The sequence below is a fragment of the Buteo buteo genome, chromosome 11, assembly GCF_964188355.1.
Source record: "Buteo buteo chromosome 11, bButBut1.hap1.1, whole genome shotgun sequence".
NCBI lineage: Eukaryota > Metazoa > Chordata > Aves > Accipitriformes > Accipitridae > Buteo > Buteo buteo.
In genome coordinates, this window is record NC_134181.1 from 23,726,242 (window position 1) to 23,742,964 (window position 16,723).

The 16,723-nt window shown below is 50.3% G+C and overlaps 1 protein-coding gene across 1 annotated transcript in view; it reads right to left on the reverse strand.

The window, feature by feature from the left end:
- The window catches only part of CNGB1 (cyclic nucleotide gated channel subunit beta 1), a 41,807-nt gene continuing 25,084 nt past the window's right edge, over positions 1 to 16,723 (reverse strand). Inside the window, exons 19-34 of the mRNA XM_075040591.1 lie at positions 13,479 to 13,577; positions 12,326 to 12,483; positions 11,989 to 12,168; positions 11,011 to 11,219; positions 10,100 to 10,150; positions 9,898 to 9,984; positions 9,468 to 9,532; positions 8,868 to 8,990; positions 7,445 to 7,586; positions 7,052 to 7,211; positions 6,349 to 6,446; positions 6,180 to 6,263; positions 5,671 to 5,789; positions 4,926 to 5,072; positions 4,259 to 4,445; positions 1 to 2,889 (exon numbers count right to left, since the gene is read on the reverse strand). Coding sequence (XP_074896692.1) covers positions 2,677 to 2,889; positions 4,259 to 4,445; positions 4,926 to 5,072; positions 5,671 to 5,789; positions 6,180 to 6,263; positions 6,349 to 6,446; positions 7,052 to 7,211; positions 7,445 to 7,586; positions 8,868 to 8,990; positions 9,468 to 9,532; positions 9,898 to 9,984; positions 10,100 to 10,150; positions 11,011 to 11,219; positions 11,989 to 12,168; positions 12,326 to 12,483; positions 13,479 to 13,577 — 2,122 coding nt within the window. The 3' untranslated portion in view covers positions 1 to 2,676. The remainder of the gene's footprint in view (positions 2,890 to 4,258; positions 4,446 to 4,925; positions 5,073 to 5,670; positions 5,790 to 6,179; positions 6,264 to 6,348; positions 6,447 to 7,051; positions 7,212 to 7,444; positions 7,587 to 8,867; positions 8,991 to 9,467; positions 9,533 to 9,897; positions 9,985 to 10,099; positions 10,151 to 11,010; positions 11,220 to 11,988; positions 12,169 to 12,325; positions 12,484 to 13,478; positions 13,578 to 16,723) is intronic.

The following is a 16,723-nucleotide window of genomic DNA, read 5'->3' on the forward strand; positions in this document are numbered from 1 at the left end:
GATATTTAATAGGAACGACTGCAAAGGAGGCCCATTGCAAATACAGCAAAACTGGTGAATCAATGGAATTACAAAACTCAGCAGAAAGCCAATTTATGGCAACCCCCAAAACAAGAGGCACTAAATGAGCTGCTCATCTCCTTAGCCTACCTGTCATTTCTAAATAGTCCTGCACAGCAAATAGATCTGAGCTCAACTCCACAACCCAGCCTGTAAGCCCAACCCTACCTTGACCTTAATTATTACCTGGAGAATAATCTCTCTAAAGAACTAAAGCCGTAAACAGATCACAGAGGAGGATAATTTCAAATCTACCCGTGGTTCCAGAATTACCAGTTATGTATCCATCAGCATGTTGAAAACTAAGATCTTCATGCAAGTATTTGCCATTTAAGAAAGCTTTTTTCCTTCCTTCTGGTGATGAAAAACATATTACAATTCTACTACTACTATTACATGACCTCTGAGCCTCTAAAAAGTTTATTGGAAAATCTGTGAACTGTGTGTGGGGACTTTACTGGCTCTGTCGGTGCATCAGTGAGCAAAAAAATATAAAACAACTGGGATTTTGAAATAAATCCACAGCAAATGAATGGTAATCTACATGGTGTTTATTGTAGATATAGTCAATTATGAAAGCCATTACAGCCCACTATTTATTTAAATGTTTTTTCTAAACCATATCAAATCGCAGCAGCAAATCAGAACCCCAGTTTGACTTTTGCACGTTTCCTGGTTTGATAATACAAACATTTACCATCTAGTGAAAAAAAAATACTTTGCACTCCCCAGTGAAACCTTCTACCAGCAGGAAACCGCTTGCAAATGACTAAGGACGAGAAATATTTAGGGAGGTTTGGGCGAGTCCAGGTTTTCCCCTGCAATGTTAAGGGCAATGGTGGCTTCAGACCCTCCTGCGGTATATTGGAGCTCATTAAATTTGTTTAAAAGAGAGCAAGCTATCGTTAATTAACATATGTCCTGGCTTTTTGCTGCCACAGAAACCCACCTATTTTCAAGAGAAGGGAAAAAACACAACAAAATAAGATGACCCCATAGGAGGTGAAGATCAGCCCCAGGCTGCTGATGGGAAGAAGGATCACCCACGTATGGGGCGATGCTGGTGCTGACACCCTTCACGAACAGCCCGGCTGTCTCACGGCCAGACCTGTGAAACCTGCAGCGCTGCTCACAGTATTTGCTGAACACCTGAAAAGTCCCTTGGCCATGGCGCTGAGGCTGCTCCCTGCGGCAAAACCTGCCCCAGCTTTTCCTCCGGAGGATGGAAACCGGCTCCTCTTGATGGAGCCAGCTGTGCCACGGAGACCTGGCCAGCCAAAACCTTGGGGAGGATCTGCATCGTCTCACCCGGCACCGCCTCATCCCCCACTTCTCACGACCTCTCAGGTCACCAGCAGCTCGCTCTGCTCGGCGCTGACTTTGAGGAAGATGAGGAACTGGTCGTGCTGGAGGAAGACTGGACACCTTGAGCCATCAGCTGGGCGTGCTGGCTGCTAACCAGGCGTTTGCCTTCTCATCCAGTGCCCGGACCCAGCATTGGGAGAGCGCCTTTACAAGCCCCGTTTGCAGTGACGAGCAAGACCAGAGTGGCTTCTCCATGGGAAGCATGGCCAAGAGCCAACCAAGTGACCAAAAGGGGCTGGAAATTGGCTGCTGGAGACATGGCAGATCACTGAGGTCCAGCAATGAGCGCAGGGGACCACCTGCACAATTGTGCATGCTCATTTGCATGCTACGGGCTCTGGTCTGACTCTGAAACGCTGGCTGGGAGAGGAGAGCACTTACCGCACTTCTCTTTTCTATCCCAGCTGGAAACCAACACGGCTTCTCCCTTCCTGCGCTCGGTTTATCCCTGGTGCACCCATGGAAACCCAGAGCTGGAAAGGATCTCCAGAAACATCTCCTCATCCAGGACTGTGCTTCTCCATCCCTTAAAGATGCTCATCAAATCTCTCTGTGACAGCCACCAGTGATGGAGAGCCCACCACCTCCCTGGGTGGGTGGCTGGCAGGAGGAACTCCTCTTCCCACAAGGCAAACCCAAGGTGGTCTTGGCACCATGCAGGGACGGACCCTCAAGCATCTCACAGTCTATACACACCGGGATGGACCTAGGCCTTCTCGTGACAGTGTGATTTGGCCTGTGCTCGGCTTATGAGCATAGTCCACATCCTTTTTGGATGAATCACTTTCCAGCTGCTGCTGACAACCTTGAGCCCAACAGAGAAACCTTGTTGGTTTTTTTTCCCCTCGTTTCTGGCCAAGAAGTGACTCAGCTGTCAGAGGTGAATAACTCTTCACGCTTTATCTGAACACTCATTAACCATCCAGAGCCATAAAAAGCAGTTTCTTCAGGGCTCAATCTCTGTAAGGCTGGATTTTGAAGCAAGAGGGCTGGCCTGACATTTAGTGCCGATATTCATAAAGACGCTCAATAAAAATATATCTCCAGAGCACGGAAGCCTTGTATGGTTCTGGGTCATATGGCAGAGGGTTTTATTAACAGTGGGTGAAGGTCTAGGCAGAAAAGAAAGGCAGATCCTACCCACAGCACTTAGCGAAGCCTACAGCCACTGCATGGAAAGCGTTAATGACAAAAACTTCTACCCCAGGTGTTTGCCTGACTCCTCCTCCTGCCCCAGGATCTACTAGTTTTTCATTTCTCTTCTTTTTCTTCTTCTTTCTCTGAAATCTCAGCAGCAAGGATTTCTTCATCCTCTTGTGCTGTAGAAATCACACGAATGGTGACTAAACTATCAGAAGATTTTGAGAATATTTCTTCTCCCAGGTGGGTGCGTGCTTTGTGGGATGTGACAGGCGATCTCTGGTGCACTGGTGATTTCGGTGGGATTGGACTGAAACTGGAACCCTGCAATAAAAAAAAAAAAAAAAAAAAAAGGTAAAATCTACCTTAGCACACCCTTGTCCACCACCCCCAAGCATGGCGTCTGCACTGCGCAAAGCCCAACAGGGGTTTTGCAGAGTTTCACAGCTCTGGACCCCATCATCGGGATGTCAGCTTGCTGCCAGAGACGACCTGTGAGAAGGGCAGCTGGCTTATATTCTGCACATCTTGAGAGAAGTACACTGAGATGAGCACAACAAAGCTTTCTCACACCTCCTGCACTAGCTCTTGTTTTGCTCCTTGGAGTATCTGGAGGGGGTTATCTCAGCAAAAGCTTGGCAGAAGTGTTGTTGTGAGGGAGCAGCCCTGGACTGCCCTGTCCTAAAGCTGCCTTTAGAGAGGAGCCTCAGAAACCTCACCTACAGACGTGCCATGGAGAGGGATGTCCTTCTAATGGGGTCCTACGAATCCCTTTAGCGGGGTTAGCTCCTAATATGTGCACCCTCCAACGACGGGTCTTGTTGCCACCACTGTAGGGAGCACAGCACGAGCACACGGTGCCACTGTTTACCGTTGCCTTTACTGGGTTATTAATTAGTGTTAAGCACCGTATTGTGTGAAGCCTCCTAGTGCTTTTGGGAAGGACTGCAGAAATGCAATTATGCTCAGCATCTCCCTGGATACTTAGCCAGCCTCAAGGCCATTGTGTGCTCCCTATCAGCTGCTCTTTCACCTCCCTTTACATGTCCAGAGGTGATAGTCTGCATAATTCCATGCTGGGAAGAGTAACAACCAGGTCTGCATGGAGATACAACCTTTTTTGTGAGTTTAGCAGAGACACTTGGAAATTAAAAAAAAAAAAAAAGAGCAGGCTCATTTTCTTTTTCAGTTGCTCATGACAAAAAAGCAAGGGTGATTTCACTGCAGCTCATGCAGAGCCAGCAGGATGGTGTGCCTCTGCCTTGACCATGCCGTGAAAGCTTTGCAAATATTGACTGGCCTGTGGATGCTGGATGCCAGCATCACCCTCCGTCCCGCCAGCACATTGATTAATTACGAGTGGCTCTGGCTCTGCGGCACGGAAGAGATATTCGTCTGTGGCTGTAACCCAGCTAGAAATTAGACTCGGGCTCAGCATAGCTGGGCAAAAAGTCAATGTATTTCCCTTTTGTGTTGCAAAACAAACCCCTGTGGGACAATGACATTCTCCCAAGGCCGTGTGTAAGACGCTGGACCACCCCTTCCCATCTGCCGGCACTACATCAGACCCCGATGACCTGAGCTCACTCCTTTAAGGCACCTTAATGACACTCAGGCTCTGGAGCCAGTGGGGGAGAGCAGCGACTGGACACCTAACGAACCAAAGCCAAATTGCCATCCTGCCCACACTGACCTGCATCGCCTTCAGCTCCTTCAGCCTCCACCGGAGCTGCGCCAGTGGCCTTTTGCCCCCCATCCTCCCTGTGGCGGCCAGGGCAGCCTGGAAGAGCTTTGGGGTGTCAGCTTTTGGGGGGATGATCAGGGGGTCTCCAGGCGCTCCTTTCTCATCTTTGGGTTTATTGTTGTTTTTCAGCATTTTCCTACAGCAAGGTAAAGGAAAGATGATTTCAGTCCAGGGACATATTATACTAGCTGGATTTTATAATGCAGAAAGGATGGGGATTTTTTACGCCTTAGAAAGGACAGAATAACAAATCTAAGTAACGGTAAAAACTAAAGCGAGTATTTGAATAGATTTTTAAACGAATGCACTTCAGCCACGTTGGTTCCCGAGTTGCACCCGCTTTTAGCAGTGAAGCTTTGCAGCAGGGCTGGGCTGGCTCTGGGCATCTCCAGCCTCCCCAGCCCAGCAGCAAGGGCTGGGTGCCCTCTGCCGAAGCGCAGCAGCTCCAGCCTGGCTCTTCTCCGGGGACACGTGCCTAATACCCGGTGCCTGCAGCAGGAGCTTTCCCAGGGCTTCACACAGAGAGAAATCTCCCCTGCGATCTTGAAACCCATACTCTGTTTTGTTTTGTTTTTTTAAACCCCCACAGGCTAGAAAGCAGCAGCCAGATACGCACTTGGCCTTCTTACGCAGCAGCTTCTGAGACTCCGGGTAATGCACCAAAATCTCGTTCAAGTCCTTCTTATCCAAAATGAAAAGGTTAGCGAATCCATGAGCTATGACGTTTGCTGTTCGGCGATTTCCCCCTCCTGCTGCCAGCAAGCTGAGAGAGACATGGTGACATGTCAGTGTTGTTATTCACAGGATAACTTAATCCCCCTTTTCATGTCTCCGTTCCTTTCTTTCAGAGGACTCAGTTTAATTTTCACCCCCAATTAAATTTTCCAAGCCCAAATTTTAAAGAATAATGGGAAACGTTGGCATGGAGCGCTATATAAAAATTGATTTGCCTGTTCCAAGATTTAAATATTGCATTTTACACCAGCCTAATGTCTGCTGGGCTGTAGGGAGACAAACCCTATCACCGTGTTACAAATTGGTACAGGACTTTACATGCCCATAAAATGGGCAGATTAATGGTTGGGGGGCTGTTTTAGTGCAACATCTTTTCTTCATGTTCCCATCACTCCATATACCTCTGCTTGCTGTCCCTAGCTTCCCAGGCAGAAAACAGCATGATGACAAAAGTAGTGGAAAAGCTCCGAGAAAAAAGCTGTTATTTGTGTAGCAGATGCTGCTCAGTGTTCACAGCTCTCAGTCACAAAGATTAATTAGGGTGTTGCTGATCTCCCCACCTCCCACCCTCCTCACCCAGAGCCCGCAAGCTGTATTTCCCTGGCCCCTGGCAGTGCTTCACTCACCTTATTTCTCCAAACACGGATCCGGCTTTCAGGGTCACCAGCACGGTTTTGCCGTCAGGTCCCCCCAGCACCTGCACTTGTCCCGCTTGGATAATGTACATCTCACGGCCAATTTCTCCCTGCAGGGAAGATGCGTGCTGTGTGGGGTGCCCAGAAACAGGGAGACCTTATGGATGCCCTAACCTGCATCTTGCTGGAAACCCCCACGACCATACTGCCCTCTCCAAGCTCTCAAAATGCTTTGTCCTGATGATGCTCACTCCCAAGCATCCTCATCTAAGCATCCCAAAGTCTCCTCCAGCTCAGCAGGCTCTTCCCTGCTGTCCTGCTGTTCGTGGCTGCAGCAGAAGAGGTCAGTCTTTACACAAGACCAGCTGCAACAGAGGATGGTTTTGTTCTGAATTCCCTCCCTGCTCGACGCCACGGTGATGGGCCAGGCCTGGCCTGCCCCGCTCTGCATTGCCCGGCCATGACACTGGGGATGGGAGGGCACCCAAGCATCTCATTACCTTCTTACACACGTAGTCATTAGGCAGGTAGACCACTGATCTGAGCCGCTTCAGCATGTCAAAGATCATCTGCCTGTCGCAGCCCTGAGCCAAAACAGAGCCAACAGCACCGTTAGTCCGTGCCGGCACGGCAGGCTCCACCAGCCAGGACCCGCGCTGCAGAGGATACCTGGAAGAGGGCCACTTTGCTCACGATGTTGTAGTTCACGTCGATGGCGATGTCCAGCCTCATCTTGTCTGGCAGCTGCACCAGCAGCTCTGACTCATCTGTGAGACAAAGCAGAAAACTGGCTGTTTCCAGCCCTTGATCCAAGAGCATGTGCTTGGTGTGGCAGCGTGCTGGTGGCAGAAGGCAGGAGCCAGCTCACCCAGAAGGGTCTCCTCCAGCCTCTGCCCACCCAGCAACCTGCAGGGCTAAAGCCAACGGGTGATGGAGAGCCGCCCTTCATGTTATCCCTGCCCTGACGGCTCTCAGAGACAGACCAGTGAGCCCAAGCCAGCACCTTTCTTGGCCAGGAGAGCAGGCGTAGAGGTCCTGCCTGATGATTTACTGGTAGGGCGAGCTAGTGGGTTTACTGTTGGACACGTTCTGGCCAGCAATTGCCAGTCACTGCCCTCTCCCCAGGGACCGGCGGGTGGGATGCTGGACTCACTCAGTGCACTGTGAGTGATGCCGGGTCACCATGGTGCTGTGACCCGCTGGCAGCCTGTATACTCTATAGGTGGGCAAAAAAAGCCCCTATAGCGAAGAGTAAAATAAGCCACCCCCCGCCCCAAAACTGTAGTGCTATTTGACAGTAACGTTTCTGCAAAGCAACCGCAGTAAAAAACACGCGATGCAAGTGTTGGTCCTTGGAGCGGTTGGATCTCACCTAGCATGCCTTGCGAATGCCATGTGTACTCATACCATGTTTTCACCCGGTTCTGAACAGTTCTGGGAATTTTGTAGAAGTTCATGTATTTAATGGTACTGTCCATGCAGCTCCGATAGTAAGTTTGCCCCGCAGTAGCGGCACCAACCACATCTCTCATCTGAATGGGAGGAAGAGATGTTTTAATTGCTGTCACTTATCCATCACACAGGCTAAGCAGTCTAGAGCATGTATGCTGAGTCTTAACAGCATCTGCCAAATACTTTTTGTCTTCCACCAATGCTGAGCAGGTCTTCACATGGGGAAAACAAACCTGGAGATGCAAACTTGTGGACCAACCCCATGAAAATGTTCCCTACCTGAGGCTGGGAACCCCCCACAACTCCCGCTCACCTGCCCTATCATGATGGAGAAAGCAAAGACGCCCGTGAAGTAGTTCAGCAGCTGGAAGACGATCTCAAACAGTGTCTTGGGGTCCGGCAGGCCACCGATGGTGATGAGGGTTTTGACTGCCCAGTAGTAGCAGCGGATGTAGCTGGGAGGAAAAGAGATGGCAGCTTTGAAGGCGTTTCTAGCGTGAAGGCCTGTTTCACCCCTCAGTACCAAGCTCACATCCTCTGGCCACGGCAAGCCAGAGCCTGTTGAGAGTAATTATGGGTGATGAAGGGAAAACTAAGGGGCTGCAGGCTCCCCACCACAGTTGCAGGTGCTTCTGGAGATGCTACAGGAGCAGGGGGACATAGCCACCCTCCACAAACCTCCAACAACCCTTAGCTGCTCCGGCTACTCCCACTTTCTGCTTCTTACAGCTCTACTACCATAAACCAGCAACGTATTTGCAGCAACATTTACACTTTTAGAAATAGTCAAGGGGAAAAAAGGGTTTGTGAGCAAATTGTTGGCATAGGACTCAGGAGATGTTGAGCAAATTCTTGGTTCACTGGTCTTGGGCACTCCCTTGGATGTCATAGTTACACATAGAGATAGAGATATGTATATCACACAAAATAGCTATGTAGCGGCAACATTAACATGAGAAGCTGAGTGCTCAAAGGGAAGGCAACACTCACACTAACGCTGCATGGGTGACAGTCACTTGTCCCCACCTACACCCACACCTCATAGTAAGTCTTTAATGCACTTACCCGTGCCTTTTTACAGGAAACTCTCATTTACTGCATGGTGCTAAGTTAGCTAAACATTACTCAATATTTTATTTTGCTTATGTTGTGAAACACACAGGTGTGGGCATTTGCTACAAGGTGGCATTCAGCTCGTGAGCTGAGTACTCTCCCTGTGGCATCCATCACTGACGATGCAATGGACATTTAACGTGTGTATCTTGGAAATGCCATGGTGAGGGGACAGGATGGCCACCATCCCTGTCTCGCATCCTGGGAATGAGGGCACTGGGCTGGTCCAAAGAGCCTGACACACGGCACCTAGGACATACAGCTTCAAGCCTCCATCCTGACCTGGCAGCAGGTCAACATGAACAGAAACAGGGCTGACACTGCCATCCTGCTCGGCCAGGGAGAACTCCCTTGCTTCCCAGCACCAGGTTTCCAGTTTTTCAGCCTCTTCAACTTGCCATTGCCTTCCATCTGAGCCCAGCTGCAGCCTCTTTGTCTTGCAGCACCATATATTACTGCACATCCCATCCTTCCTGTCCCTGTCATTCTCCCTGGCTCTGCACCTTCTCCTGGCACCCCCAACCCTTTGCTTCAGGGTTTTTTATGAATCTGGCTGCATCCCTTCTTGCTCCAGTTCATCACAGCAAGCTGTGCTACGTGAGGACCCAAGCCCTGGCTTGTACCTGTTTCCTTCCCCATCATAGACCCAGGTGGTAGAGCCCAGTCCTTCGTAGGCTGATGCCCAGTAATAGAGGCAGGAGTTCACGTGCAAGCTGTACAGTAAATAGGCAGTGGTCCGGATCACTCTGCAAAAAAAAAAAAAAAAAATAGGAGAGAGCAGGAGGGGAGATGATAGAGTGTCTGCTGGGAGGAACACATCAGATCCACCCCTGGCATCACAAGGAGCTTTGATGCGATGAGCCGAGTGCTGACCATGCAGGTCCTGCCAATGCAGGAACCACAGAGCACCCAAACATGCAGCCCCTCTGCTCCCTCTCGCAGCCCTGCAGCTCCTGAAGTGCCAGAAAAAGCAGCTTATCTGCTGGCAGGTCCTCTTCACTGCCAGCACCCCTGTCTCCACTGGGTCGGGGAGAGGTGATCCTACCCACGTGGGCTCCAGGACCTCCACGTTCAGCCTGCACCAGCCAGTGCCCCTGTCAGCTGGTCCAGGAACAGCAGGAAAATAAATCAGAAACCCAGAACAGGTGCACACCAAAGTGAAACCTTCTTCCCCAGTAGCAAAGAGCAACTCCATGCTCTGTCCCTCCCTCCCTTCCCCTCACCTGTAGATGTATGCCTTGCTCAGAATAGCCTCCAGGCGGTTGTTGAACTCGAAGAAGGCCATGTACTGGGAGGAGAAGGAAAGCAGCGTGCTCCAGCTTCCCGCGGCACCCACCGGGAGAGTTACATCCCCATAAAACCCCGCTCCCTCTCCATTTCCCTCCTGCAGCCCCTCTACAGCAGAACTGCCACAGACAGACTTGGCTCCATCTGTAAGTGCCCTGCTATTCAAATGTGAGTGTGTTTTAGGATTGAAATGAAGTGTTTGACCAACAACCCTGCAAAGCCTTTGGTACAAGACTTCTGTCCATTTTAGAATCCTCTCATCATCATTGATGAGTCTAGCAAGCCAAAGCTTACCCAAAACAATATGGGACTTCTTCACATCCACTGCAACTGGTGCTCTGCCTGATTTTATAAGCTCCAACTCACCTTCAGACAGCGAGGAAAGCGCAGGAGCGGGTTGACACCGACTTTGAAGTAGAAGAAATCCAGGGGCAGGAGGCACACCACATCCATCTGAGATCCACACAAAAAGAGAAACTTCTGTGGGGACCTGCAGGCATGGTTGGGTGGAGCTGCAGGCCACAGTTCAGATTAAAGATTCAGAATAATAAATAAAAGTATGTCAAACCTTAAAGCGTTGTGATCGCAGGTAGTTCTCTTTCATGGCCTTTTTATCAGTCTGATTGGGAATAGGAGAGGGAGAGAGAGAGAGACAGGAAGATTGGTCGTTGCTTGCAGAATGGAAAGTCATGGCCAACGTGGCCCTGCCTGGCTTTCCTCTTCCGCAACATGGAAGATGCTCCCTTTGTGCCCAGGAAGGGGAGCAGAGCAAGAGGAGCAGAAGACCTGGTTGTATGCCATCTTCCCATTCTATCTCAGGACATCCTGTGCTCGTTTTGCATCCCAGAGAAAGCACATCGTGGTGCCAGCACCACAGAAGCCAGAGTTTACAGGAGAAACCTCCCTGTCTGAGCATTCGCATGGGCAATGGGAAGGCTGTACCCTCAAGGTTTTGTTTTTCACAGCTTATTTAATTGGGTATGGAAGCAGAATGAAGGGCTTTTACTTATCTCAGGCACGTGACCTATGCATTCAGATTGCAATCACTTTTGTCATATCGCTAATGCATTCTGCCTAGCTGTGCTCCTGAAAATTAAACTCGGAGCGTATGGCTGTGCTGGGGCCGGTCGGCGTGCACCTCACCATGCTCTTGGCAGGACTGCCCTGCGGAACATCACCCTGCAAGCATCCCTACCCAGGAATGGGGCCGCCATAGACCACATGCTTTCTAGATGGGCTAGTATCGACTTCAGGGGAAAAATACGGATGTTTGGCAGACAAAAAGACTGCCGGCTTATCCACTACATGGCAGGAGAGATGCTTGTAGTCCTCCAAGAGTGGACACAGCCCTGATGGCCACAGCCGTGGTGGGAGAGCTCGGGGAGCTCGATTCAGAGATCAGTGACCAGCACCATCCATGCCGCTCGGGGGGATGGGAGGTCCCCACCGGTGGGACGCAGCGACCGTGCTGCCACTCACTATTATGTCTCCTCCCTGGACGAACTGCAGCCGGGTCTGAAAGACGAGGACGTCCAGCAGATAGACAAGGTCGCAGAGGTAGTCCACGAGCAGCCAGCAGTGGATGTTTGCCGGTGTCTGGTAGGGGAAAGCCCAGCGGACGGGGATCAACCAGCAGTTCCAGTTCCAGGCCATGACAACGAAGAACAGCCACAGCACGTACATCAGATCTGTGCACAGGGAACCACACTGTGATTAGCCGGGCACATGTCCCTTGTCCACATGAATCCACTACACAAAGGCGTTTTCATCCCCTGCCCTGCCCTGCGTGCAAGGAGGAGACCCAAAGGAGGTCTCTTATGGACAGCATTTAACTGCTCGTGAGCTGGGCTCTAGACTGAAAGTGAATACCACTGTTTGCAGAGCACATTGCTTTTTATCAGAAAGCCTCTTCTAATTTTGATGGTTATACTAGGTTTGCTTTTGCTTTGCTCCCACACTACCAACTTTCTTGCTTTTTTGGGGGGGCTTTTTTTCCCGCTTGAGGCTGTGCTGAGCTGATGGCTCGCTGCCCAAGCCTGGGGGCTTCAAAACGGCTGTGAAATAGCAAAGACTAAGGAAGGAGCTGGGTTCCTGTGGGGTGCCCACCTGACAGTGGATTTTTCTTTTGTGATTGTTATTTTTAATTGGGGTGTCCACACCACAGGGACAATGTTTGCCCACTAAAAAGCCTGAAAGCAGAAGGCTACCCCTTCCCTGCCTGGTCATGCTCCTGACACCCACAGCTATCAGGAAGTATTTAGGAATGCCTGTGCCTCTCAGGGGAATTTAAAACTCTGGGGTTTAGTAGACAGGTGTAAGCTAAGTTGCTCCTTCCTTACTTGTCCTCCCTTCTCTACAAGGTCTCATCTTTTACACCTCCTCCCCTCCTCACCCCCTCTTCCCCAGCCCCACCTGCTTGTCCCCAGCCCAGGTGTGTGGCTGTGCTCCCTCACTCACTGGTGAACGGGTCGATGCTGGTGGGGAACCGGTAGTTTTTCAGGTGGTCCAGCCAGGGCCGGTACTTGAACATGCAGCACAGCATTTCGCAATAGTGCTCATCCCCTGCCGGTTTGTCCCCCTCCGGCTCCCCTCCTGGGGGAGGAACTGGTGCTGCCGCAGGCACCAGCTTGGCGGGAGCTGGAAGAGGCCATGCAGTTATTTCTAATGGCAGAAAATCCTCTTACAGCAATTTGTTTTAAGGTCTTTAAACTGTTAATAAAGCAGCTGTTTCCCTGAAAACACAGCGTGTGTGGGGACCCACTAGTCAAACACTCCCAGCCCCACTCAAACTCACATGCCACAGGGCTCTCATCGTCCGAGGTGACATCGGGGTCGGTCAGCTTCTCCTTCACCTTCTCAGTCCTCTCTTTGAAGAGCTTCACCAGCTCCTGGAGCCGGTTGTTGATGATGGCACTGCTCAGGCTCGTGGCTGAACCGATGCGCTCGGGCAGGCTGCGAGGAGACCATCGGGCATTTCATGCAGATAGGAAAGCCCAAGGACAGGTTCATGACCCATTTTTTAACCTACAGGTTCCTGAATTAGGACTTACTCATATTTATCTGGCTATTGTGTAATCAGAAGAACACAAGTTAAGGTGGTTTGAGTAAAATACCGTCAAGCAGCACCAGCCTGATCCTTATCCTTGCCCTGGGGTGTGAGATGCCCTCAGAGGGACTTGGGAAGCACCAAGATCCCAGGCTGGATTGCATAAGCCTGGGAGAAGAAGATTTTGGAAGAACTATGGGGTGAAAATGTGCACCAAGCCCCTGAATTTATAAACTACATCATTTCCTTTCAGCCTCTTTATTAAAACTAGGTCGGATTCAGAGCAGGATGCTTTACCTAGCATGACTGAGAAACATCACTAGAAGGGAGGACAGAAACAAGCTCGTTTACTGTAGCTCCAGGCTGGTTCATTCTGATAACTGGCACAACAATTTCTGCCAAGGAAGAAGGCAAAACCCTGTGCCATGTGGAGGTGCAGACCCTCTCCAAGACTTTGCTTCCCAGGGCAGGCAGCTCCCTCCAAGGCTGTCCCCCAGGGCTGTAGGGAAGCCAGAACTTGGGGTGCATGATGCACAGCTTCCTACATGGAAGAAAAAGGTAATTTCTCCACAATCAGTAAAAACAAGGTGTCCCCATAGTGCTATATTTTATGTAGATCAAAGGTGCATCTTCCCTGTGGTTAAACCTAGTCTTAAGGAGAATATTTCTACCTAGATACAGGAAAAACAAGAGAGCAGTTTCTGCTCCAGGGAGCATCGTGATTGTTATTTTTGGAGGGGGAGTGCGTTACTTGCTACACAGTGCTAAACCTGCTGCGAGCAACGCTCCCTCTCCCTTTGGTATCCCAGCACTTCTGGGATCTTTGCTATTTCCACCTGAGCCCCAGGATCCGAATGCCTGGGAGCCTGGCTGACCTGGAGCCCTCAGTCCCATCACGCACCTTTCCCTCTGCTCCTCGTCCCAGCCCAGCAGTGCTCGGGTGGGCAACTGCCTCACCAGTCCCTTGTCCAGACCATCCTCTGGGACGAGCAGCTTCCTCCTGCAGACACAAACACAGTGACCAAGGCTGGGCTTGTCCCCCATCCTCAGCCAGCTCCTCCTCCTCCTCCCAGGGCTCATCTGTTTCCACTTCCCCTTCTCCTACCATGGTCAGTTTTCCCCTAATTTTTGGCATTCCCTGAAGTAAATGGGAGCAAACCACCCTGCTCCTTTGCTGCTAAAGCCCTGTTGCTTCCTGGGCACCACTGAGCCCATGGCTGCATGGGCATGTGGCACCCGGCCCATTTTGCAACCCATTTTGGGCACCTGGCAAGATGCATGGAGGGTGGGTGCTCATCCCCAGTGCTGTGCCATCACACCACTGCACTTTGAAAGGCAGGCAAGGAAAATGCAATACCAGTAAGGTGGAGCAAGAAAGTGAAATCTGGAAAAAAGAGAAGGTACTGGGGACAACCTGGCTCTGGGCTGGCTCCGTAGCACTTTAAGCCCCCAAGACAAAGAGTGAATTGCAGAGCAGCAGGTACATAACATGGACCCTCTAATAGCTGCTGATACCTGCAAAGCCAGGTGCAAAGTGCAACAGCCGAGAGAAGCTCCAGGTTCGAGAAGAGCCCTATAAACATTGTCCTGGTGACGCTGAGCCAGTGGCAGCTGATGTCTTCCTAGAAGATGTGTTCTAACGAACACAGCTGGTGGCTCCTTTTGGCACAGCCAGGTTTCTGGGACAACTTCCTTACATGTGGGCAAGCAAAGTAGCAGAAAGAGAGCTGAACACGAAGATGACAATCATGACAAAAATCTGGACTGGTTTGCAAACCTGCAGTCAAGTCCAGAGTTTTAAGTGCAACAAAGAAATTGTCTTCTGTCACCACAGCTGTTGCTCTAAATGAGCCAGGATCTCACTGACCCTGGTGCAAAATGGCTTGGCGCTGCACGTGGAGCAGGAGCAAGGAGGATGCCAAGGGAGGTTGTCCTGCCATCACAAGTCTCCTGAAGAAAGCCAAATGTTAGAACCCAGCCATCTCCAGCCTCGCTGGCCCTCAGATGTGCCCTGCTGGGATGGGGAGCAGACGAACAAGACCAATGAAACCTTCATTCCCCAAGCTTGCAGCACAAGGGTGGAGGAAAACCACCAACCCCCCTGTTAAAGTACCCTCAGATACGGATGGAGGGTTTCCCAAAACCACATCAGTTTGGAGAAATAGTCCTGCCAAGGTCTGTGATGTTGTTAGGACAACATCTATCGCCTCTCACCAGTCTCCAGCTGCCTTTCCCCTGCCTCTGTCCCCTCGGGGCACTGCATTACCCCATCGCCCATTCTCATCCATGAACAAGCCCAAGAAGCCTACATCAACGTCCCAATGGCCCCTTGCCCTGTAAGGGGCACACTGCAGAGAGGGTATCGCCATCCCCCCTCTTTGCCTGTGGCACAGCATAGGTCTCACGGGCCACAGAGCTCACGTGGTCACCTTCTGAGTCCATGCAAAGCTTTATGTGTCAGCATCCATCTGGGAAAAAAATGCCTCTTTTCGCTTCAGATTAATGGATGCCCTCGGAAAGATGTGAAAAGAGATAAACATCCCCAAGAAGGCTGTAAATTCAGAGGTGCAAGAAATATCCCGTGATATTCTGTGGTGCCTGTAGTTCATCTGCGTTCCCAGCAGACGTGGATGTGAGAAGGAGCAGGAGTTACCCGGAAAGCAATGCAAATTTCAGCAGATATTGGAAACTGTGGGGTGAAGGGCTCAAAGAGAACCTGGGATTTTACATTAAGTTCCATGGAGAAGCTCATGTATGTGCAACCCTAAGTCCAAAACCCTGGCAGGTCTAGCAGTTTGAGTCATCCATGTTAAAAAAGGAACCCGTGTGATAATCCCCTGGAAAACATTCAGTCTTTTCATACAGTCTAGCTGCAGGGGACATTTTTGGGGGCAGGACCTCCAGACCTCTGGTCAGAATGGCACTAAAACCCAGAGTTTTTTTCACTGATGCATGAAGACTTCAAACTGCATGTCCTACGATACAAAGTGATCCAAGAGACACATAGCTAGTGAAGACGAGGAGTGTGTGTAGACCAAGTAAAAGCTAAAGATGAAAGATTAAATAAATAATTAAATTAATAATAAATTAATGGTAAAGAAATCGAGAAGTGGAAATGTGCAGCACAGGTACAAAGAGCTACACGAACACCCTTGCACAAATGTGCAGGAAGCCAAGTATGAAAGACTTTGAATACAAGCAATAAAAATGTAAATTGCTACCTCAAGAGACCAGGTAGAGAGTGCAGTTGCCTAAATAAAGCTATAGGGTGAGCAACATGAGGCCAGCAGATGCTGCCTGGGGTTGGCCATCGGTGTGGACCATGGGTAGCTGCTCTGACGCTGCCCAGGAGCGAAGGCTCCAGCTGTGCTCAGGTAGCTCTGCGGCACCGGCCACCACACAAACATCCACCGAACAGCCAGCTGCGACAGAAGACCCCGTCGCAGCCTAAACGTTGCTCCATTTTCAATGCCCTTGGAAAGCTGTGGCCATAAGCACAGGGCTGTCCTGCGCTTGCCCCGACAAGTGTGGGATGCACAGGGTCCCCCAGAGGGGCCCTGCCCATGTGGCAATGGCAGATGTATCCTGGTATTTATCACCTGCGAGAGCCTGTTTCCAGGCACCACTTAGTCTAAGTGGCTCATTTGCAGCAAGTCTTTCTGGATGTGTCTTAACAATGTTAACCCTAATCCTTCACAGCCCCTTGTGGGAAAAAACTCAAGACTGTGGCCAAGAGAAGTGACTTAGGACAAACAAATGATTGCTTAATGCAGAGTTGATGTCCTCCTCCTCTGAAAACACCAGCCAGAGCCAAGCATTTTCCTTCTGGTTCAGAATGATGAAATTTTATTTCTTTATGTAGCGAAACAGGAGTTGCTGGCTTTTAAAAATCTCCAGCTCTACCAAGGGACCTCCAGTGTTTTGAGAGACACTACCTGGAGACAGGGCAGAAAGGTTCATATGCTCATATGTGTAACTGCAAATGTACAACCTGCATTAAGAAATGAGTAGAAAATAGCATGAGAAAACCAAGGTGCTCCAAAAAATAGCTCTACTGGGGAACCATAGGATGACAGAATGGTTTGGGTTGGGAGGGATCTTTGAAGATCATCTAGTCCAACCCCCCTGCCATGGGCAGGGATACCT